Source organism: Saitoella complicata (genome assembly GCF_001661265.1).
Source record: "Saitoella complicata NRRL Y-17804 unplaced genomic scaffold SAICOscaffold_10, whole genome shotgun sequence".
NCBI classification, from domain to species: domain Eukaryota; kingdom Fungi; phylum Ascomycota; class Saitoellomycetes; order Saitoellales; family Saitoellaceae; genus Saitoella; species Saitoella complicata.
The window spans coordinates 104,462-125,580 of NW_017567001.1; the positions used below are offsets into that span (position 1 = coordinate 104,462).

The 21,119-nt window shown below is 53.6% G+C and overlaps 6 protein-coding genes and 1 non-coding gene across 7 annotated transcripts; 4 read left to right on the plus strand and 3 right to left on the minus strand.

Annotated features, from left to right (window-relative positions):
- Nucleotides 1-1,016: 1,016 nt before the first annotated feature.
- SAICODRAFT_112812 (uncharacterized protein) lies at nucleotides 1,017-7,445 on the minus strand. Its single transcript, XM_019165323.1, has 3 exons — nucleotides 6,727-7,445; nucleotides 4,661-6,673; nucleotides 1,017-4,606 (listed from the first exon to the last, which is right to left on the minus strand). The coding sequence occupies exons 1-3, from the start codon at nucleotides 7,300-7,302 to the stop codon at nucleotides 1,247-1,249; spliced, it is 5,949 nt and encodes a 1,982-aa protein (XP_019024464.1). The 5' UTR covers nucleotides 7,303-7,445; the 3' UTR covers nucleotides 1,017-1,246.
- Nucleotides 7,446-7,638: 193 nt separating this feature from the next.
- On the plus strand, nucleotides 7,639-9,863 carry SAICODRAFT_7075 (kinase-like protein; the record flags this gene model as incomplete). Its single annotated transcript, XM_019170608.1, has 2 exons — nucleotides 7,639-7,660; nucleotides 7,711-9,863. The coding sequence occupies 2 exons, from the start codon at nucleotides 7,639-7,641 to the stop codon at nucleotides 9,861-9,863; spliced, it is 2,175 nt and encodes a 724-aa protein (XP_019024465.1).
- A 151-nt stretch (nucleotides 9,864-10,014) lies between these two features.
- SAICODRAFT_79603 (uncharacterized protein) lies at nucleotides 10,015-12,203 on the minus strand. The gene is made up of 2 exons (XM_019171162.1): nucleotides 12,069-12,203; nucleotides 10,015-12,005 (listed from the first exon to the last, which is right to left on the minus strand). The coding sequence occupies exon 2, from the start codon at nucleotides 11,928-11,930 to the stop codon at nucleotides 10,200-10,202; it is 1,731 nt and encodes a 576-aa protein (XP_019024466.1). The 5' UTR covers nucleotides 11,931-12,005; nucleotides 12,069-12,203; the 3' UTR covers nucleotides 10,015-10,199.
- Nucleotides 12,204-14,744: 2,541 nt separating this feature from the next.
- Nucleotides 14,745-14,839, plus strand: SAICODRAFT_t59. The gene has a single exon. It is a non-coding gene; the product is annotated as a tRNA-Leu (tRNA).
- Nucleotides 14,840-15,629: 790 nt separating this feature from the next.
- Nucleotides 15,630-17,877, plus strand: SAICODRAFT_65419 (Na+/solute symporter; the record flags this gene model as incomplete). Its single annotated transcript, XM_019170143.1, has 2 exons — nucleotides 15,630-17,729; nucleotides 17,789-17,877. The coding sequence occupies exons 1-2, from the start codon at nucleotides 15,752-15,754 to the stop codon at nucleotides 17,875-17,877; spliced, it is 2,067 nt and encodes a 688-aa protein (XP_019024467.1). The 5' UTR covers nucleotides 15,630-15,751.
- A 633-nt stretch (nucleotides 17,878-18,510) lies between these two features.
- SAICODRAFT_7078 (uncharacterized protein) lies at nucleotides 18,511-18,829 on the plus strand (the record flags this gene model as incomplete). Its single annotated transcript, XM_019170613.1, has 2 exons — nucleotides 18,511-18,568; nucleotides 18,624-18,829. 2 exons carry the CDS (start codon nucleotides 18,511-18,513, stop codon nucleotides 18,827-18,829), a joined length of 264 nt encoding a protein of 87 aa, XP_019024468.1.
- A 289-nt stretch (nucleotides 18,830-19,118) lies between these two features.
- On the minus strand, nucleotides 19,119-19,713 carry SAICODRAFT_56385 (cell division control protein 31; the record flags this gene model as incomplete). The annotated part of the gene is made up of 2 exons (XM_019169444.1): nucleotides 19,119-19,354; nucleotides 19,419-19,713. The coding sequence occupies 2 exons, from the start codon at nucleotides 19,711-19,713 to the stop codon at nucleotides 19,119-19,121; spliced, it is 531 nt and encodes a 176-aa protein (XP_019024469.1).
- Between the last annotated feature and the right edge of the window lie 1,406 nt (nucleotides 19,714-21,119).

The following is a 21,119-nucleotide window of genomic DNA, read 5'->3' on the forward strand; positions in this document are numbered from 1 at the left end:
CCGGGTCCGTGGGTCCGTGGGTCTGTTGTTCTGTTGTTCTGGAGGGGAGTAAGCACGGATCCGTCAAGAATGATGATGACGTGTCTTCTCACGATCCAGTCCTTCCGTTGACAGGTCAGGAACGCTCCCAGCACATGCTCCTGCTGCCACCCCGTTAAGCCGGCCGGTGGACGCTGCCCCACGTGCACCCACCCAACGTCCAACCGCGGCGGCCACATGTCCCTCTCGCGAACCGCAGCTGTGACATCCCAAACACCGAACCCGCTTGCTGATCTCTGACCCACCTCTTCCCACACCCATGGCCAACCGTCCGCACCTTTGTAAATCTCATGGACGACATCGAACAACCCAAGGGCCGCTTGATAGCTGCCGGCCTTCCCGCGTAAACACCTGCGCAGAGGCTTACCGAGCCCTAAAGCCCAAAGGCGTTTCGTTGCGTAAAGTTTCGAACGCCAAGCATTATTGAGGGGCGCAATTGGGGGAGGTTTTGGTAGTAGTAGTCGTAGTATATTGAAACCGGATTTTGCCCAGAGGCGATATCCAGTACGGCAAGTGTAGGTACTCAAACGAAGGTAAATTAATGAAAGAAATCAAGTACATCCCCAATAATGCCAGTCAAGAAGTCATCTTGTGTCCGCCCAGCGCAGCACCTTCGTGCCCCGCGCGGTGGTAAAGGAAGCAGTTGGAAGAGACGTAAACGGCTGGTGGAAGTGACTGCATTGTTGAAGCCGCGCAGAAGAGATTCGCGAAGGGCTTGTTGAACAAGGGAGCCCGTAAGGTGGTGTAGGCGGTGCTGCGCATACATGCACGCGTACACGACCGACCTTGAACCCCTTTCCTTTTTGGAGGTGCGAGGATTCGCACGGCATAACTTGACGGTGATCTGGATGCGCGATTGTGTAATTGGAAAGGTGGAACATTCAATCTGTGACAGCGGCTGGATCTTAATCTCGATGGGCGTAATGTTCATGTCTCGAACTCGCTTACTCTACCTCAAACAGAAAGCGAGCACATCTACTGAACTGTACAGAACTGATCGCCAACGCATACCTGAACTCAGCTGAACAACTTAGCCATAGACATCCAGTGTAACAAGAGCCCTAATGCGGGCCAGCAAAACTCCCAATAATTACTATATACCTATACGTTTATCTCCGGGTTTTGATACCCATAAATGTCCTTGGGAAATGCTATATGCCCAGGTGCATGTGCATCACATCACATCCTTTTCCTCCCCAACCTATAATTACTGATTCTTCGGCTTCTTCTGTGCCCCACCTCCACCCTCCTCCCTCGGTCTCTTATTCCCCGGCGTAAACGTAGGCGCGTTCGCGTTCATGTTACCGCCCTGTCCTTGCCCTTGTCCTCGTCCAGCACCAACAGGTCTCTGCACAGCAGGTCTGTTCGCACCACCGGGTGTATTTGGACCAGCACCAGCACCGGCAGCTGCGGTTCCCTCGATCCTCACAGGCGAAGGACGGGGGACGGAGCCCTTCCTGGCCGGGGTTCCTTGCTGAGGCGTTGCGGTACCGCCGACGGGAGCTCCCATGCGGTTAGCGAGAGGTGCGTTAGCTGCTCCAGCGGCACCAGCGGCACCACCAGCGACGGGTGTGCCACGTCCAGCGCCCGCAGGAGTACCAACTGCACCACCACGACCCATTCCTGCTCCACCTCGTCCAGCTCCACGAGCACCACGAGCACCTCCTCTTCCTCCACGCATAGCATTCTGGAAAGGTGTGGCAGGGTTAGCCGGAGTCTGAGCTTGGGGTTGAGCCTGAATCTGCGCAGAAGCGGGATTAGCAAATGCGCTGACGGGTGCCGCGGCTGCGGCAGCTTCTTGCTGAGCAGGAGTGGTCTCGACCTTGATGGCAGGACCAGTAGCTGGTGTAGCGGCTGGCGGCGTAGCTGTAGCGGAAGCAGCAGAAGCTGGCGCAGCAGCGGGTGATTTGACCTGCGCAGGAGCAGCGACCGCGGCAGGGGCAACAGTAGCTGCGGCGGGAGTACCAAGCGTACCAGGAGCGGGAGTAGCCGCACCAAGGGCAAGTGTTGCTCCAATTGTCGATGGAGTCTCCCCTAACGCAATGACCTGCTTCTCCAACGCGCCGATTCTCATAGTCATCTTCATATTGGTCATTCTCGCCGTGAGTTCGGCGGTTTTCTGTGCTTTCTCCCTGGAGGTAAGCTCTTCCTCCTTGGCTTTAAACTGTTCCTCCTTGGTCTTGAGCGCGGCCTCGATAGCCTCAGCTTTGGCAACCTCAGCAAGCTGACGTTCCTCGGCGCGTACTTTGTCGAGTTTGAGCGCGATGGCCTTGTTGATGGCCTCAGTGGCTTGATTCTTAGCACGCTTCCTGAGGTTGTTCATATCTTGCTCGTGCCTCAGGGTCATCTCAGCGATGATTTTGTCGTGCTCTTCACGGGGGATCACGTCAGATGATTCTTGAGTTTGGATGGCATCAGAAGCAGGTGTCTGAGTTTGCGCCGCCTTGACCGCGTCCTGAATTGCCTGCTCCTTCTCTTTCTCGAACTCCGCACGAGCGATAGCAATCCTTTCAGCGACAACGGCATCAATATCCGCAGTGCCTGGCGTAGCGCCTGCAACCTCAGCTTCCTTAAGCCTCTTGGCAACAAGCTCATCCACCTTCTTGTCAACTTCCTCGCCTGATGTAGGTGCAGCCGGGGTTGCAGACGCACTGGCAGAGAGCTTGTCCTGAAGCTCTTTCACCTGCTTGGTGAGTTGCATCTTCTCAGTCATCAAGGTTTGCACCCTTGCGCGGACGTTGTTCGCGGTCTTGTTGGCGGCTTCCTTCTCGGCTTGAAGCTTAGTGACCTGCTCCTTTAGCTGTGCATCTCCAGCAGTCTCAAGGCCCTCCATGTCACCACTATCGGCTGCGGGTGCAGTCTGAGCGTTGGCCAACTGGTTCTCCAACTCCTGCAAACGTTGCTCCTTCTCAGCAAGAGCCTTCTCTGCCTCCATCTTTTGGCCCCTCAATTCAGCCATCCTTTGTTTGCTGGATGCGACCATGGTATTGTACCGCTCGGCCCAACTGTCCCTGACGTTCTTTACCTCAACAATGCCGGCATCACGCGCAGCCTCGCCCTCAACGACCAATGCATCGTATTGGGACTGAAGGTTGGCCAGGTTGTTCTTGAGAGCCTGTAACTCAGCAGGGTCGATCTTGTCATACTTTTGGAAGATGGATTGAGCACGGTTCCTCCAGTGGTCCCTGTCACCTTCGATGAGTCGAATCTGCTGATCCTTAGCCTCGATTTCTGCAGTCAAGGTTTGGAGCTGTTCATTTAGTGGAGCAAGCTGCGCGTTCAAGGTCTCAACCTGGGTTTCGAGAGTCTTCAAGGTCTTACCGGTGCGCTCATTCTCGGCGCGCAAAGCGGAGTTGCTCTCACGGAGAATGTTTAGCTCGCCAATCTTAGCAATGAGCTCTTGGTGCTGAGCAGCAGACGTAGCAGACTCGGCTCCGCGTTGACGTTCCAGAGTGAGCTGCGAGCGAACCTCTTCCAAAGCCCTGCTGGTATGGTCGAGCTCCTGCTTGATGCGCTTGTTCTCCTGAACGGCAACCTCGTGCTGGCAGTCAATAAGCTCACGCTCACGTCGCAAGTACTTGATGACCTCGCGCAACTCTTCGACAGATTTATCAGCGGACGCAGGTGCGTTCTCGATATCGGCTGCGACGGCAGAAGAAGCCTGCTGAATCTTGAGGGCCTGGGAGCTGATACTCTCAAACTGAGAGTGCAACAGATCGTTCTGCTTACGGAGGTCATCACATCTTGTAGACATTTCACGCAACTCGTTCTCCATCTGCTCTTTCTGTGCTCCCCAACTAGCCTCAGAAGTAGTCAATGATGCGCGAGCGGATTCAGCCTCGGTCCTATAGACCCGGAGTTGGTTGTTGACATCACGAAGCTGTTCACGCAATTTCTGCAAGTTTGACGCAGCCTCGGCGTGCTTCTGCAACTCCCTCTCGTAGTTCTGTTGAGCTTCGTTGGCAATATCAGATTGCTTCCGCATGTCCTCGAGGTGGAAGCGCTGCTTGGCGGCAGCCTCTTCAACCTCTTCTTTAGCCCTTTCAAGATCAGCCTTGAGAGACTCGATTTCCTGCTCGTAAGCAGCGCGTTTGGCATCTTCTGATCCCTGAATTTCGGCCAACTCTTGTCTGCTCTTCTCGAGTTCAGAAGTAAGCTCAGCAAGCTGAGTCTTCACATTTGCAAGTTCAGTATCGCGGTGCTGGATCTGATTATCGGTCGAGTTCTTGTACTGGTCGTGAGTCTCGTTCATGGTCTGAAGAGCCTCTTCTGCAGCATTGGCAATGGCCTTGAGCTCGTCCACGTGCGTCTTAGCCTGTGCAGCCTCAGCCTTCGCAGCATCCAGGGCAGCACGCAACTCGGTCAACTCCATGTCCAACTGCTGTTCACGTGATACATCCTCACCACCTTCAGTCGTGCGAGACCTCTGAGTCAGAGCGAACTTCTCCTCCGCTGCCTTCAAAGAGATCGTCAACTCCTCCACACGCGCATTCAAATGGTTCTGCGAAGTCCTGGCCTCTACCATGGCTTCTCTCGTAGTCGACAAATCAGAGTTGAGTTTGTCAATCTTCTCCTGGTACTCCTTAGCCTCGAACTCCTTCCTCAAGTTCAACCTCCTCACCTCCTCGCTCTCCTCATTGAGCCTCTGCCTCGTAGCTTGCAAGTCCTTCTCAAGCTTCTCAAGCTCAGCAGCTGTTCTCCTACGGGATGCAGCATCCATGCGCTCTTGCTCGGCATGCAGTGTCTGAACATTATTCAGCAGTCCATTCAAGCGACCGTTCTCTTTCATGAGGTGCTGGTTGTCCTGCGTCCATCTAGCCTCGAGTCTCTTCAACAACTCCTTCTCAACCTTCAAGTTCTGATTTTCAATACGCAAGCTATCCGCCAAGCTCTTGGCATCGACGAGATCGTCCGCCGCCTGCTGAGTGCGGACGTCCTGCTTCGCCATCGTTTCCTGCATCTGCAAGATACGTTTCCTGCTCATCTCGATTTCAGCCTTCGCCGCCAGTAGGGTATTCTGCAGCATGTTGTAGCGCTCGCCAGCAAGGTGCAGTTCCGTCTCAGCCTTTCTCAAGTCGACGGTCACGACACCCTTCTGCCTTGTTAAGTTACTAACCTGGTCGGACAAGGTCTTGTGGTCGATAGCGCTCTCGTTCTTGTACGCATCGAACTGCACCTGAAGCTCCCTGAGCAGTGTAGGGTAGTCGGTTTTGTCCTCGTCAGCAGGTTTGTCCGCCGCAGGGGCTTGAGCAGCACCGGCATCGGTATCAAGCTGGCCACCATGAACAAGCATCCTTCTGAACATGTCCCTCTCCCTGATGTACGAATCCATCTTCGTCTTCGCACTCTTCAACTCATCGCGCAATCCCTCAATCACCTTTCCAGCCTCCTCCAGAGCAGCACTCTCCAAGGTCTCCAGACGCTGTCGGTTAGTTTCCTCCTCACGCTCCATCCTTTGGCCGAGCTCATGAACGACCTTGAGTAAGCTCTGATTCTTCTGCTGAAGCTCTTGAATGCTGCGGAAGACGGTGAGACGTTGAGAGATAAGGGCTTCGGTATCAGACTGTTCAGCTGGATCCTCGACGCCCTCAGTCAAGCGACGCAAAGCCGCACGCTCGGCAGGCGTCATAGGAATACCAGCGCCATGATCGTGGAGTTCGTTCAACAAGTGCTGAACCTGTTTACTAAGGTCTCGGGTCTGCTGCTCAAGGACCTTAACTTCCGTCTCCTTATCCTGCACAGTCGCCCTCAACTGCTTCGCCTCCCTCTCCGCATTCTCCTTCTCGTCCACAATCTCCTGCAACGTCTCGCTCATCTGTGCAAGCTCGATCTGAACCCTAGAAAATTCCTCACGCTGCTGCTGGATCTGAGGGGCACGAGTCTCGAGCTCAGAGATAAGCTCTACCATATCCTTCTGGAGGCGTTCGTTCTTCCGCTTCTCGACATCAAGATCAGATTGCAGAGTCATGTACTGAGAGTAGAGCTGCGTAACAGACAAACCAGCCTTCTGGACCTTGCTGAGCGCCTGCGCAGACGGGCTCAACAAGCCAACACCAGAAGCACCAACATCACTTCCGCCCTGAATGATACGTTCGTTGATAGTCGCCAACTCCCGCTCTCTCTGTTCCAGCTGTGCCTCCAATTCTCCGTTCCGCATCTCAGCCTCATCGGCCCTCATCTTCTCACCATTCGCTTCGACACGCAATCTCGCGCACTCTTCACTCTCATCACTGAGCTTGCTATCAAGCTGCTCATTCAATTGCTCGATACGCCTCTTGTTTTCGTTTGCAGTGTCCTGCCAAAGCTGAGCCAGACGCTGCTGAGCTTCGATCTCATTCCTGAAATTCTCCTCCTGCTGGACAATACGGTCCTGAAGCTGCTTATTGCGCGTAAGTGAATCATCGAGCTTGGCGGAAATCTCAGCATATCGCTTCTTCAAGATATCTAGAGATTCCTGAGCACTGGTGGCGTCAGCAGTAGTGTTCTCGAGCTTAGTTTCCAGAGCGGAGATCTGCGCAGTCTTCTCCTTCCTGTAGGTTGAGAACTCGGATGACTTTTTTTTAAGCTCTTCGTTCAACCAGTCATTGCTCTTTTGCGAGTGTTCAAGCTCTTGTGTCAACGACCGCTCCTTGAACTGCAGAACTGTGTCAGCAACGTTCCACGACCTTTTCGCACTTTTCACTTTACCTTATAATTGATCTCCTCCTGTTTCATATTTTTCAAATCAATGTCCAATTTCACTTCAACCCTCTTGGCTTCGAGATACCTCTCTTGGAGGCCCTTGTAATCCTCCTCACGTTGTGCGGACTCCTTGTTCGCCTTACCCAGGAGTTCCAGAGTACTCCGCTTTTCCGACTCGAGCGTCTGAACCTTCGACTCCAGCGATCTCGCCCCCTCCTCGAGCTTCGTCATGGCAGAAGCCGCGACTTGTAGTTGGGTTTGCAGTGATTGTGTCGAGGATTCGGTCGAGGACTGCGCGCCTCTGAGTTTTTGGTTCTCCTCGAGCGCAGTATCCAGCTGTTTCTTCATTGATTTGACGCGTGATTCCGCTGTATGCATCTCTTGCTCGAGCATCACCTCACTCCGCAGCTTCTCGGCCTTCAGCGCATCGACTTCCTGCGCCTTGTCCTGAATTGAGGATAGCAGGACCTTCAGAGAATCATCTGATCTAGAAGCGAGCGATGTCAGAGTCTCCGATGAGATCTCAAGGAAAGCAGAGACCCCGCTGACGTCGAGCGTCGGTGTTTCGGCAGGCGGAGCCATGGCGCCGGTCAATCGATGCGAACAGTTCCTCGGGTGATAAGAAGACGAATACTGTCCCTATTTAATGCTGAGGCCAGCTCAATGAATGCCTGTAAATGCGATATATGGGCGTTGATACCGTTCGTCACGGCGACACTCGCGCTTGGACCTACACCAGCCCTCGCCAGGCAATGGCCCCATGTTACCCTGACACTGGCGGTAACCTCCAGCTGAACTGCACTCTGACGGAAAGGTGCATGAGGATACGTGCACGGACGCTATCCGATAACAAACACAACCGCCAATGCTCTGAGTATTTGGTTGCGATTGACCCCTTTTTATTGACAAACTATACCTATGCTTAAGTGGAATCATGAAGGTATGGTGGTATGGTCAATGTATGCGCAGCTCGTCTGACTGTATGCCCAGCATTCACCGAAGAAAGCTTTCTCGATCCATCAGATACATCCTCTGACGACTCCTCTGACCAGAGCCAGGAAGATTTCAGTTCAGACGACACGGACCGATTGAAACAAATTGAAAGGAGGCAGAGCTCCGGGTTGACAGGCGAGACGGGGAAGCATGGGCGGTTACTGCTGGCGGCACTGCTGGACACGTATTGCGAGCTGTATGAGACAGAGCCTGCACAATCGAAGAAGTTGTTCTACCTTATATGTAGGCAGCTGAAGGGTATGGGTATCTTGGACGAGGAGTACATCGAGGAGTTGAGCGGTGTGCGTGAGACTTACAAGCGCGCATTCAAGACCCTCATGGGTCAGGCTAAGGAGCTGCTGGAAGATGACGGAGATATTCCTGATCCAATGGCACATCATGTCGATGGTGTGAGCCGCAGGGCAATTGGCTGGGATGGAGACACAACGACAGATTACTCCAGCTCCTCCGACGATTCCGGAGACTCCGAAGACCACCTCGGTCATTCCTCTTTCGAAAGGCCCGTCTTTACCAGGACCACTACTCCCAAATCACCTGGTCTTACGCACCTCGAACGGATGACCTTGAGTGACTGGTTGCTTCCTGACAAAGGCTCTCGCTACTGCAATGAATTCACCGAGGCTGCCATGCTCGGCAAGGGTGGTTTTGGATCCGTTTGGCGGGCAAAGAACCTCCTCGACGGCCGAGACTATGCAGTCAAGAAGATCATTCTAGCACAGAATAAGGTCGCGTACAGCAAGATCTTCTCGGAGATCAAGTGTTTAGCCAAGTTGGATCATCCGCACGTCATCCGCTACTATGGAAGCTGGCTGGAGCATTCAGAGTTCGCGAAGAAGAAAAAGGGTCACACGCGAAACAAAGAGAAGAAACGACACTTGGCCGCATTGGACGAACAATTACTTTTTCACATGGAAGAGGAGTTGTCTGATGATGAACGCGAAGATAACCACCATCACGAGGAGGAAGAGGAAGACACCGACGGCGGTGTTGTCTTTGGAGATGAAGAAATTCATGAATCGCCCGCAACTGACACTCCACCCTCAGCACAGAGTAGTCCGTGGGGAGCATCTTCCATTCCCCGCCTTTCCATCCCCGTGCCGCCATCTTCTTCGGTTCCGGCGCATATCCACCTCTCCACTTCACACAAGTCAAACAAATCGAGTCTCAGCTCTTCAGTCGAGACGATTCCTCGTTCACCTGACTTCTCCGCCTCCTTCTCCATCGGCGGACCTCGGCCGCGTCCAGTTTCCACCCTCGCGAAGACACGAGCCCGGGCCGCTTCGCTGATCGGGTCGACCACGACGTGTCTTACGCTGTTCATTCAGATGCACATTTGTACGCTGACGTTGGCGGACCACCTGATGGAGAGGGACTACCTCTCGTCGGGTCCACTCTCGACGCATGTCATTCAGTCGACGTATCTCCCGCTCTTCCGTTCCGTTCTTGAGGGCGTGCACTACGTTCATCACGATCACGGGCTCGTGCATCGCGACATCAAGCCCAAGAACGTTTTCCTGGACGTTATTCCTCGCGAACGAAGCGGGGCAGTAGAACTATACGTCCACAAACTTCAGCGGCAGGTCTGGGTCCTCCCCAAGATCGGGGATTTTGGCCTCTGTGTCGAAGACGGGCAAAAGATGCGGAGCAAGCGGGGTGAGGGAACAGCGGCATATGCCGCACCCGAACAACTGAACGGGAAGTTAGTAGAAGGAGATGCCATCGCCAGCCAGAAAGCCGACGTGTACTCCCTTGGAATCCTCTTATTCGAGCTTCTGCACCCCTTTTCGACGAGTATGGAACGGGCCAACATGCTGCATAACCTCCGTCGCGGCGTGTTACCCGAGGCGTTCTGTGCCGCGCATGGACGGGAAGCGGCATTGATTATGTGGATGTTGTCGCACCAGCCGTCGAAGCGTCCGACATGTCAGGATTTGTTGGAGATGGATGATGCGGTAATGAGTGCCAGCGGAACACTGCTGCGGTCGCCGCCACGGAAGGAGCGTGAGGGATCGCGGGAGAACGGCGAGGTGGATGAACTAAGGCGTCGTTTGGTGGAGATGGAGATGGAGAATAGGAGATTGAGAAGTTTGGTTGGGGAGCTGCAAGGAGGGGATGGGCGTCAACGCTGATGATTCATAGGAGGGACATTCCGAGAGGTTAACGTTTTGCATGGGTTGTGCTGGTCACATCGGCATTGTTATTGTTTTCAGCGAGCGTGCTTGTACGATTATGATTATTAGATGATTCCACTCAGTTTTTCTACACGAATTGAATACGATACAAGGATAAAGAATGCTCGAGATTTCCTAGGCTTATGCTAATACTCCCATTACCCAATCCAAACTCTTAGCTTGCTTGCTCGGTGCACGATATCGATGATATGAATAAAGAACGCCGCCATGCCCAAACACGTGTATACCCCGAAAAACACAAACGAAAGTCCCACACAAAACCCAAATATCGTCCTATCTTCGCATTGCTCGATCATTTCTGTCGCCAAATCGTACATTGGTGAAACCGAGGCCGGTAATCGTCGCTGCCGCGGCTCGTTCCTCGTCGTCTAGTTCTCTTGGTTCCATCACTTGGAGAGGAGGTGGGTGTGCACCGCCTCCGAAACTCTGGAGAGGTGGGAGAGAGGGTGGTTGTTCGCTGAAGCCCCGGAGTGGAGGCGGAGGGAGACGGGATGCCATGGGTGAAGGCGGGTGGCCACCTGCGCTCCCAAAAGGCGATGGCCCTGGGAACCGGAAAGGTGGAGGAATCGGCTGTGGTCCTTGCTGGTACGGCCCGTAACCCTGTTGCATCGGTGACGGTATATCGTGCGTGAACCTCTCCGGCGGCGGACCCTGCTGATATCCATACCCATGCCCATACCCCTGCGGTGCCGACATCGGCGCATCCTGTCCCATCCTATCTCCAGGTCTGTACCGACTACTCGTATACCCCATCGAAGGCGAATAATCAGGTAACGCACTCGGTCCCGAATACTGTCTGAAATGCGCCGCAGACGTCGCTCGTCCGAAGCCCGTATGCCGCTGCTCGGGAGAATGACTCCACTCCGTGATCCCCCGTAACGGCGGCGTCCGCGACCTCGACTGCATTACTGGTGTTCCCCAATGCGGCGGAGGCAGAGGTCCTGTAGCGCTGACAGACGACAACGTCCTCCGATGTCCACCGCCTTCGAAATGCAGCACGGACGGACTCGGCATCGAGCTCGACCACGTCGTCGTCGGACTCCCCGTATGCACACTCATCGCGTCCGCCGGTGGCCGCATTTCCCCAAACCCCTCATGTCTCTGACGCGTCTCCCTTCGATCCTGGTCATCGTGTGCCTCCAAATGTCTAACCAGCGTTGTCCTCCTCGTAAATGTCCTTCCACACCCCGGTCTCTCACAAGTGTACGGCCTCCGCCCCGAATGCGTCCGTCTGTGTCGTGCCAAACTAGAGGAATCGGCGAAGACTTTGTCGCAGAAATCGCATGCGTGGGGTTTTTCGCCTGTGTGGACGCGTAGGTGGACTGTCAGGGCTGAGCGTTGGATAAAGCTCTTGCCGCAGGTGGGGTGAGGGCAGGGGTATGGTCGAACACCTGAGTGAATGCGTTCGTGACGGGTGAGGTCGGATCGTCGAGCGAACGCTTTCCCGCAGTGCTGACATGCGTAAACTTTTGGTAATGTTCCCTTCTTGTCCGTATTCGCCGGATTACTAAACGGGTTTCGCGATTCTGTTTGTTGGTGCGATGCTCGGCGAGGCGCGTGATCCCCATCCACAATCGGCCCCTCATCCCCCTCCTCCTCACCCGCCGTATCCTCGTCCTCTTCTTCAGAATTACTTTCTTCGTCATCTTCTCCACTCCCCACTTCCAGCGCTCGCAACTCCTCGTCAACGACACGTGTCCGTTTCCGCCGTGGTGAATCATGATCGTGATCATCAGGATATGACACACTCTCTCTCCGTCGCTCATCTCTCTGTCCAGCCGAATAATTGCTATAAGTAGGCGATGGCGTCCGCAACCTCAAACTCGCGCCATCGCTCAGCGCAACCGTTGACCGGAGCGGACTCTCGCGTCCTCGATCGTGACCGTGGGACCGGATCGGAAGTGGGCAAGACGTGGTCGACGCCGTACGAGAATGCCTCGTCTGCTCCGGCGTCCGTTCTGGCGGTCTTTTCGCGTCGGCGTTGAGAATGGACGAGAGGTCCATGGTCCGCCGTTATGTTGATTGAGTGATGTGATACGTAGCGAATTAGCGACTACAGACAGTAACAACCATCAGAGCCTGAACAACAACGACCAGATCAGCAATGGGATCAATCAAATATCCTATCCTTTGCAATTGTACCTTCGGGTTTGGTTATAGTGTTGATGACGTTTCTGAGCCGGTGCGGTGAGGGAATCGCAAAAAAGGTGGCACGCCGCAGCAATTAAGGTTCTGTGGGACGGGAGCGGGAATGATACTGAGCCTGCTGCAGGCGAAAAACAAGGTAATTGACAGGGGATGAGATCCGTGAACGTTGGGGTCCGTGTAAGTTCAATCGCTCGCGTGACAGAGAATTCGTCGAACGTCGTGTAATGACCTTCTGGATCGGCTCCGTTCGTAATACCAACGTAAGCCGCGTGCGTTTGTGTGCTGCTGACGTTGGCGAAACCGCAGGGGAAAGAGACGGGTTGATACTATATATGTGACGGACGTTTCTGGTACAGGACCGCAACATTTAGAGTTTTGCACGGACCCTTGTGCGGCGTTCGGGCCAAGCATGCTGACATTCTCTCCTCGGGCGAAGTGTTGTCCTAAGGTACTTTTACGTGCAGCGGCAGCGTCATTGGAGGGAAAAAGGGTAGGATTAAGAGCACGGCCCTCGTGGTTGCCAATGTCTCACGATGCACCTAAGTCAGCCTAAGAGCACCTTCTGTCAGATTTCGAAGTGTAGAAAGTACATGTACATACAGTTACCCCGGGTAGCACGATGAGCCTTGGCACACGGCACAAGCAAGCCCGTTGAGACGGGAAGGAAGCTGAGGCAATCAAGCACGGCATGGGCAAGGTAATTCAGCCAAGCAATCAAGCAGCCGTCCCGAGCCGTGCGGCGGGCGGAGGGGGTGGGCCAGCATTGCTACAGGAGGGCACGGAGCGTTCTGGGAGGTCCGCGTCGCGCTGCCTCTATTGGCACGCCATGGCGCTTGGACTGCAGCACCGAGAAACGGGGACCGCAGCTCTTAAAAGGCAATATTGGATGAGACGGAACCCGCCAACCAGCGATCCTTGAGCTTACCGGGTGGTCGATGGGCAGTCCAGGATCAGCATCCAACCGCGAATAAGCTGAAGCTTCTCTTTCTCTGACTGCACTTCTTTGAATAGGGGTTACCCTGAGGCTTCACGTTGCATTCCTCAATTTACCATTCGGCTGGCACGCGGGATCTGGTCTGAGACAGCGTACGCGTACCCTTAATTCGAAGCAGCCACAGCAATTGCAAGTGCGGAACGCGACCCTAGCCAAGCCAACTTGACGACATCGGCGTGTGCACGCGTTTGCGATTGGATGAAATGGGGTCTTTGTATCGTTACGTATGTGCTTCCTATATTGGAGGAGATGGATTTCATCGTTCTCGGAGGCAAATGATGGGCATGAGCGCTGATCAGCCGCGCATGTTATCGATATCTTTTGACTGCGCGTCAACTGTTCTGCGGTCCGCAGCTGCCTCCATCCCGCTCGCCCTCCTATACGAATCGCAATACGAATCGCAATACGGCCCTCAACCTTTCATAGATTACACGCCTCACAGCGCGGCTACGGTGCCTAACATTGTCCGAAATCGATTTCCCTTACCTAACTGCATCTCTTACCTAAGCATAATTCATCTTTGTCACAAAGATGGGCAGGTTTGGTGGGGTGTGACATGGGTACGGCGCTCATACCCGCGCACAAACGAATCATGAACGACGGCCCAGGACGGAAACCCCAAAGTCAAAGGTAAAGCCAGAAAGCTTGTTGCCCGTAGTCCAGACCTGAATGGCAATTGCCTCGTATATATTGATTGTGATAACGCCTGGTCGGTTGGGATGTCCAATCTTGCCCATCCCTCCGCGGACCTCGCCATGAACGTTAACGACGAATTCGAAAGGGCGAGCAAGTGATCGGCGCCAAGACGCGTATCGAGAATGTAGCGACCTAGGTAAGCAGACAGCGGTCTGAATAGGTAGGTAGGTCTCCTGTAACAATTGAGGTAAAGATCCAGAACCATCCTTCACGTTCAGTACCGAAACTTCTCCGGGGTACCGGTAGCTATAAAGCGCTGGGGTACCGATTTCGGAGAATCGAATTTGCCGCGGGGTGAGGGATGCGTGTACTGTAACAACGATGGATGTTCGGGATGCGCAAGACGATGTGACCGCTATTACGGTAAGTCACCCATGGAATGATAATATGATCATGACCGTTAGGCATATGCATGCGCACTGATATTGCCATAGATCAACATTACCATGATGACGAAAGTTGGTTGCTTTCTTCGTCCAAACTCTAACTTCCATGGTTTTACCTGTAAGAAAGTTAGCTGATCCTCAGACCAAGCACCCAATCTGTGACAAACAACGTCGGGTGTGGAAACAAGATGTATCAAGCCAACGTCCACAACTTCCTTAATGGTTGACCAAATGGCAGCAGGACAATTACCGATAGCACATACACACATCGTACAGCCCAACAATCAAGAGTCGTCAAGAACGATAGTGACCGCTGTTCTGAGGCAGTATATTCATGTCTTGGTGCAATTCGTGCCAGCGACAGACGCGTGGGAACTCTCCCCATGAGACGACGACGAGCCTATCAACAGCACCAGATTCGGCAATACAGACCGCCCTGACTGACAAGATGCCACGTAAGGCGTTATCGTCACTGTCATGACAACCCAAACCCCATTGAAGGAGCAGCCAATCAGCCTTGTTGAAGAACCGTTCGATGATCGCATAGATATTATATCAATATCAATGTCCTTTGAGGTACCGATTCATGTATCAGGCGAAGTGGCCGAGCGGTCTAAGGCGCCGTGTTAAGGTTACTATCAGTAATCCCGCGGTCCGAAAGGGCGCGAGTTCGAATCTCGTCTTCGTCACCATCCTTTTTCGCGTTTTCACTTTTTGGTCCTCGATTTTCGTTTGGGTGCTGATTGGGGATTGTTGAGAGGCAATTGATCATGAGCGGTTTCGAGGGTTACAGTGCACGTTTGAGATCGTTCGTGACAGGCAGTTGGCGACTTTCGCCTCAAGCTCGACGGTGTCTGGTTTGTACATGTACACTCGCACTGGTACCAGCACCAGCAGCAGCTTCCTTAAGGACGGCTACCGTATGCCAAGGATGGGACTTGATTGCAATTGAACGGCTACGTGCCTTTCCGCGGCGACGGTCCAGTTCCCTGTACCACTGGTACCATACGTTATCCTGCAGTCAAACCCGGGTTTGCCCCCTCTCGCTTAAGCATCGACCCTCACTATCTGCAACCTTCGCATCCCCGGCCTCGGGCAACCACGGACGCAACTCACGAACTCGAAGATCTCCCGCCCCTTCCGCACTTGACATCCATCTATCCGGGGTTGCCACCCAAGGGCCATCTCGGCCCATTCGAACTCATCCGCGGGCGATACGTAGCTTATCTATTAAGCGATCGCCTAAGCTTGTACGCCATTCGCCTGCGCTCGCCCTTTCCTCTGGCCGGGTCGGAAGGGTCGGGTTGATTGGGGCAGATGCATGATCAGCGCGCGCGGACTTAGGGTTATCGCGCGAGGAGGGTTACTTGATTGGGACTGGCGTGGGAACACGGGTCAGATAGGTTAACGTCGACGGCTGCAAATTGTCGAGGATAAGAGTACGAGGACGAGATGCTCTCTTATCTCCTGTCTCCATGGGGTGCGTATCTTTGTAGACTTGGAAGATTGCTGCTCCTGGACGGCTATATAATGCACCGGATCACCCGCTTGATGCACTCCTCATCTCGACCAAGAAGTCTTACTCTACTCATACAATCAATATGGCCATCGAAGCCCCACTCTCCCAAGGAGTTGGCTACGGTGTCACTCTCGGCCTCGGAGGCCTCTTCGCCCTCGGTATGACTGGCCTCACCGCTGCTCTTCGCCGGTACCAAGGTGATGCGCAAACATCCGAAGAATTCTCAACTGCCTCTCACTCTGTCAAAACCGGTCTCGTCGCCGCCGCCGTCGTCTCGTCCTGGACTTGGGCTGCTACCCTTCTTCAATCATCTTCTCAGGCTTACAACAATGGTGTGTCTGGACCTTTCTGGTATGCGTCCGGTGCTACGGTTCAGATCTTGTTGTTTGCGGTTATTGCAATTGAGTTGAAGCGGAAAGCTCCCGCCGCCCACACCTTCTTGGAGGTCGTGAGAGCGAGATACGGAACGGCCGGACACATCGTTTACGCTATCTTCGGTCTCTTCACAAACATCCTCGTCACGGCTATGTTGCTCACAGGTGGATCTGCCGTCATGTCTTCCCTCACCGGGATGCACACCGTGGCAGCCTGTTGGCTTTTGCCAGTAGGTGTCATCATCTACACCGTTTTCGGAGGTATCAAGGCCACGTTCTTGACTGATTATGCGCATACTTTGGTTATTTTGATCATCATCATCATCTTCACCCTCACCACATACGTGACCTCCGACCTCATCGGTTCCCCCGAGAAGATGTACGAGCTCCTCGTCGAGGCGGCCGAACGTCACCCCGTTGCTGGAAACGCGGAGGGATCATACCTCACCATGCGTTCCTCTGCCGGTATCATCTTCTTCGTCATTAACTTGGTCGGAAACTTCGGTACCGTCTTCTTGGACAACGGATACTTCCAGAAGGCTATCTCTGCGAACCCCGCTCACGCTCTCTCCGGATACATCTTGGGTGGATTGACCTGGTTCTCTATTCCTTGGGTTTGTGCGACGACGATGGGTCTCGCTGCTATCGCTCTCGAGAACAACCCCGCGTTCCCTACTTATCCCAACCGCATGGACGCTGCCGACGTCTCTGCTGGTTTGACGCTTCCTTACGCCGCTGTTGCTCTCCTCGGAAAGGGTGGAGCTGTTGCTACTGTCTTGTTGATCTTCATGGCTGTCACTTCTGCTATGTCCGCTGAACTCATCGCCGTCTCCTCGATCTTCACTTACGATATTTACCGTACGTACATCAACCCCAAGGCCTCCGGAAAGCGTCTCATTGCTGCTTCCCATGCGGGTGTTGCTGCGTGGGGTGTCGTCATGGCTGCGTTCTCGACGATGTTGTACTACGTCGGTGTCTCGATGGGATTCCTCTACCTCTTCATGGGTGTCATTATCTCTTCCGCTGTCATTCCCTCTGTGTTGACTTTGTTGTGGAAGGGACAGAACAAGCAGGCTGCGGTGATGACTCCAATTTTGGGTATTGCTACTTCGATCTCTGTCTGGTTGGGGACGACCCAGCATTACTTTGGCGAGATCAACGTCGTTACTGCTGGTTCTGACATGCCCATGCTCTGGGGTAACGTCGCTTCCCTCCTCTCTCCCCTCATCTTCATCCCCATCATGACCCTCATCTTCAAGCCCGACAACTATGATTGGGAGGGTATGAAGAACATCCAGGCTGTCATTGAGGATCCCGATGCCATGGATGATATTCCGGAGGGCGAGAGGGCGAACGAGTTGAGGCGCGAGATTTCCAGACATACCATGACTGACACTGCTGCGCTCGACAGAGCATCCAAGATCGCGAAGTCTGTTGCTCTTTTCTTGACCATCTCTATGCTCATCCTCTGGCCTCTTCCTATGTTCGGCTCCAGCTACGTTTTCTCAAAGTCTTTCTTCAAGGGCTGGGTCGTCGTCGGATGTCTCTGGATTTTCTTCGCTCTCTTCTCGGTCGGTTTGTTCCCGCTATGGGAAGGCAGACAAGGAATCGCGACGGTTGTGATGGGTATGTGGGGGGATATGTGTGGGCGTAGACCCAAGAGGCCGATGCCGGATGTTTATATGGGTGAGGTTGTTGAGGCGCCGGTTGATGAGGAGGCGGAGAAGATGGCGTATAAGATGCAGACGGAACAGATGCGGACGTCGTTGTAAATGGCCATGGGCTGAAGAGTGGGATGGGAAGGAGTTGGTTTTGGATGAGAACAAGCATGTGATACCCCAGCTGTTATGGATACCTATAGGTTTCAAAAAATACCTTACATTGTTAGATTGTTAATGAGTTGTTTACATCGTTACCAATACTTGCTCATTGATCTCAGATCTGTCACCTGCATATGTTGCTGAATTTCTCGCTGCTGAACCTGGCTGTTTCTTCCCACGACATCGCAGCTTGAACCACGTACTACGTATACCATCGCCGCGACAGCGACGAATACTGCAGAAATTTCTGTGTCAGACGAAAATCAACACAGCTTGTCACTCAAACTTGCCTTCACGCTTTGGCTTCTTCAGCTGCGTAGCTTCCAATGAAAACGTTCACGCAACACCCGCCCTTACAATTGGGGAGTTCGACGCCCTGTCCTTATCACGCGGTATGCACCTCGAATTTGATACCGATTCCGATACCCTGTTTTCCGAATTCGCGATCCCTGCTTCCTTGTCCACATGCCCTCCCGCCCCCCTGCCGATCACTTACACTTCCCGATAAGGTAACATGTTGCATCACCACTCGTCATGGACAAATATATTGAGTACGGCATGGGTCTGTAATCAGCTGTATAAGAAGGCCGCCCGTTCCGCTCCTAAGTCGGTGATAAGTAAATAAGGAAAGAGAAAAATTGAGAACAATGTCTGAACAAGAGGATATCGCGCCTATTACCCACGCTCCCACCACCGGTGCCAGTGGTCAGTTCTTGAGTGCTTCCTGAGCTCCTCGTTTGTTAATATTGGGAGCTAATAGATACCATCCCCGTCGTCGACGACGCCAATGTCACCCCGGAGGGCTACGACTCCATGCGTGATCCGGACTCTGATGCACAGCTCCAGAAGGACGAGGCCGAGGCTGCTGATCCGAGTAATATCTTGGAGGGGGAGCGTTTGAGGCATGCTAAGCCTGTGCAGAGTTATGCTGAGCCTGGTGATGAGGAGGGGTTGCCTGAGGAGTAAACATCCTTTCTCCCAGGGTGTTGCAATCGCTATGCCGTATACCTACTGAGAGGCAGTGTACGATATGAAGGAGAGTCAGCTAGGGCGATTGCGATATTAATAAACGATCTGTTTGTTTTTTATTACCAAAATCCGTAGAAGAGCCAGCTTCGGCAAACGACCGTACTCCTTCACGATAAACGCCAATTGAAAATCCGTCCCAGTAAAACATATCGTTTCCTAGCCCCGCTCGAGCAATGCCCTTCTCACCTCCAGCAAAGCATGTGCTCACCCACCAGCCTTAACGTTTTCAGAGCCCGTCAGTCATAATGCTGATAAACTCCTGCTCATCAATCCCACCATCCTGATCCAGGTCAAACTCATCAATCATCGCCTGCAATTCCTCATCATCAAGAGGCTCTCCCAACTCTTTCGCTACCCGTCTCAGGCTTCTCAAGGAGATCTTTCCGGTACCCTCATCGTCGAATAGCGCGAATGCTCTTCTGATTTCTTCTAATGGGTCGCGGTCGGCGATTTTCTCGGTCACTGTGGTCGAGTTAGTCGTTGTTCAATAAGTAGAGGAGACCGGAGGAGGAGGGGGAAAACGCACTAACACGAGCAAAATCCTCATACTTGATCTTCCTCTGTCCACTCCGATCATTCTCATCCAGAATCTTCAACACCTCATTCTTCTCCGCATCGAACCCAAGTGCCTTCATCGCGACTTTCAACTCGTGGTAGTCAATTGCGCCGTCACGGTCGTTATCGAAGAGGTCGAAGGCCTCTTTGATTTCGTGTTTTTGTTCTTCGGTGAGTTCGGAGCGGAGGTTGAGGGTTCGGGAGGTGGAGGGGGATATGGTTGAGGGTGCTGGGCGGCGGACGGAGGCGCGTTTTGCGGAGTACATTGGACAGGTGGATCAGTGGTAGTGATCGTATTCAAGTTGCTGGGAGACCAGAAGTACTTGCTTGCTTTTTGCGACACGGCGCGTACTTGTTCGTGAATCTCCTTCAGTCGCGTTTGTATCCTCAGGGTAACTTTACAGTGACGAAGCTGCCAGGCACCAACATTAACCGCCGCGAACGAGAACACCCTTCACCCAAATCCAACAGGAAGGCCGTAACTCGACTGATTGATCCTGTCATCTTAATCATTGTTTGCTAGAGACCTGTTCTTTAGTCACCATGTTCGGCGGTCAGGGCGGTGGTTTCACCTTTGGTGCGAACAACAACAATAACCAGCAACAGCCGCAACAGAACTCCATCTTTGGACAGTCTACCACTAACAACGCGTTCGGCCAGTCCACGAATACCGGAGGAGGGTTTGGAGCGCCTGCTGCTACTGGGTTTGGTGCCGCTGCGAACACCGCGGGGTCGATCTTTGGACAACCTCAACAGCCGCAGCAGAATACTGCGTTTGGTGGATTTGGCGCGTCCAACAATGCGACGACTTCGCCGTTTGGAGCAAAGCCTGCTACGACGGGGTTTGGGGCGACCAACACTGGTAACAGCTTGTTTGGGAGCACGAACAACGCACAAACGTCGTCCCCGTTTTCGTTCGGTGGTAACAACAATGCATCCACGACGACTGGGTTTGGCGCAACAAATACTGGAAACAGTTTGTTTGGTGCCCCCAAGCCCGCGAGTACTGGATTCGGCGCTCCTGCCACAACCGGTGGAGGTATCTTTGGTGCCTCAAGCAACACTGGGACTGGATTCGGATCAGGTGCTGTTACCACTGGATTCGGAGCTTCCGTTTCAGGTCAGGCCGTGCCCACGACTGGAACCTCCCAGCCTACTTTCTCTCCCTTTTCCGAGAAGGACACTACCTCTGCTTCTATGCTGAACTACCAATCCGTCTCTTGTATGCCTGCATACCGCAATGCCTCTTTCGAGGAGTTGAGGTTGGCTGATTACGCCCAGGGCAGGAGGTTCGGAAACGAGAACGCGTTCGGAGCGAGCACTGTTGGCGGTACTGGTGCCTTTGGATCCAGCACCGGTGCTTTCGGGCAGCCTGCTGCGACTACGGGTGGAAACATGTTTGGACAGCAGAACAACACTCCTGCTACTGGATTTGGCGCTGCTGCGAACACCGGGGGAGGTCTTTTCGGGAGCCAGCAGAACACCAACACCTCTAGCCCGTTCGGTGCTGCTTCTAACACGAACACTGGCGGAGGGTTGTTTGGAAGCACGAACAACACGAATGCCGCCGGCGGCGGTCTTTTCGGTCAGAACAACAACACCAACACCGGTGGAGGACTCTTTGGTCAGAACAACAACACCAACACGACTGGTGGCGGTTTGTTTGGTAGCA

What these genes read in the sequence shown, in the direction of transcription:
- SAICODRAFT_112812 (XM_019165323.1), bottom strand. Translation starts at nt 7,302, where the DNA reads ATGGCTCCGCCTGCCGAAACACCGACGCTCGACGTCAGCGGGGTCTCT. An exon ending in AGGAGGAGATCAATTATAAG is followed by an intron (nt 6,674 to 6,726) that starts GTAAAGTGAAAA and finishes ACAGTTCTGCAG; the next exon opens with TTCAAGGAGCGGTCGTTGAC. An exon ending in TCAATGAGGAGAGCGAGGAG is followed by an intron (nt 4,607 to 4,660) that starts GTGAGGAGGTTG and finishes TACCAGGAGAAG; the next exon opens with ATTGACAAACTCAACTCTGA.
- SAICODRAFT_79603 (XM_019171162.1), bottom strand. Translation starts at nt 11,930, where the DNA reads ATGGACCTCTCGTCCATTCTCAACGCCGACGCGAAAAGACCGCCAGAA.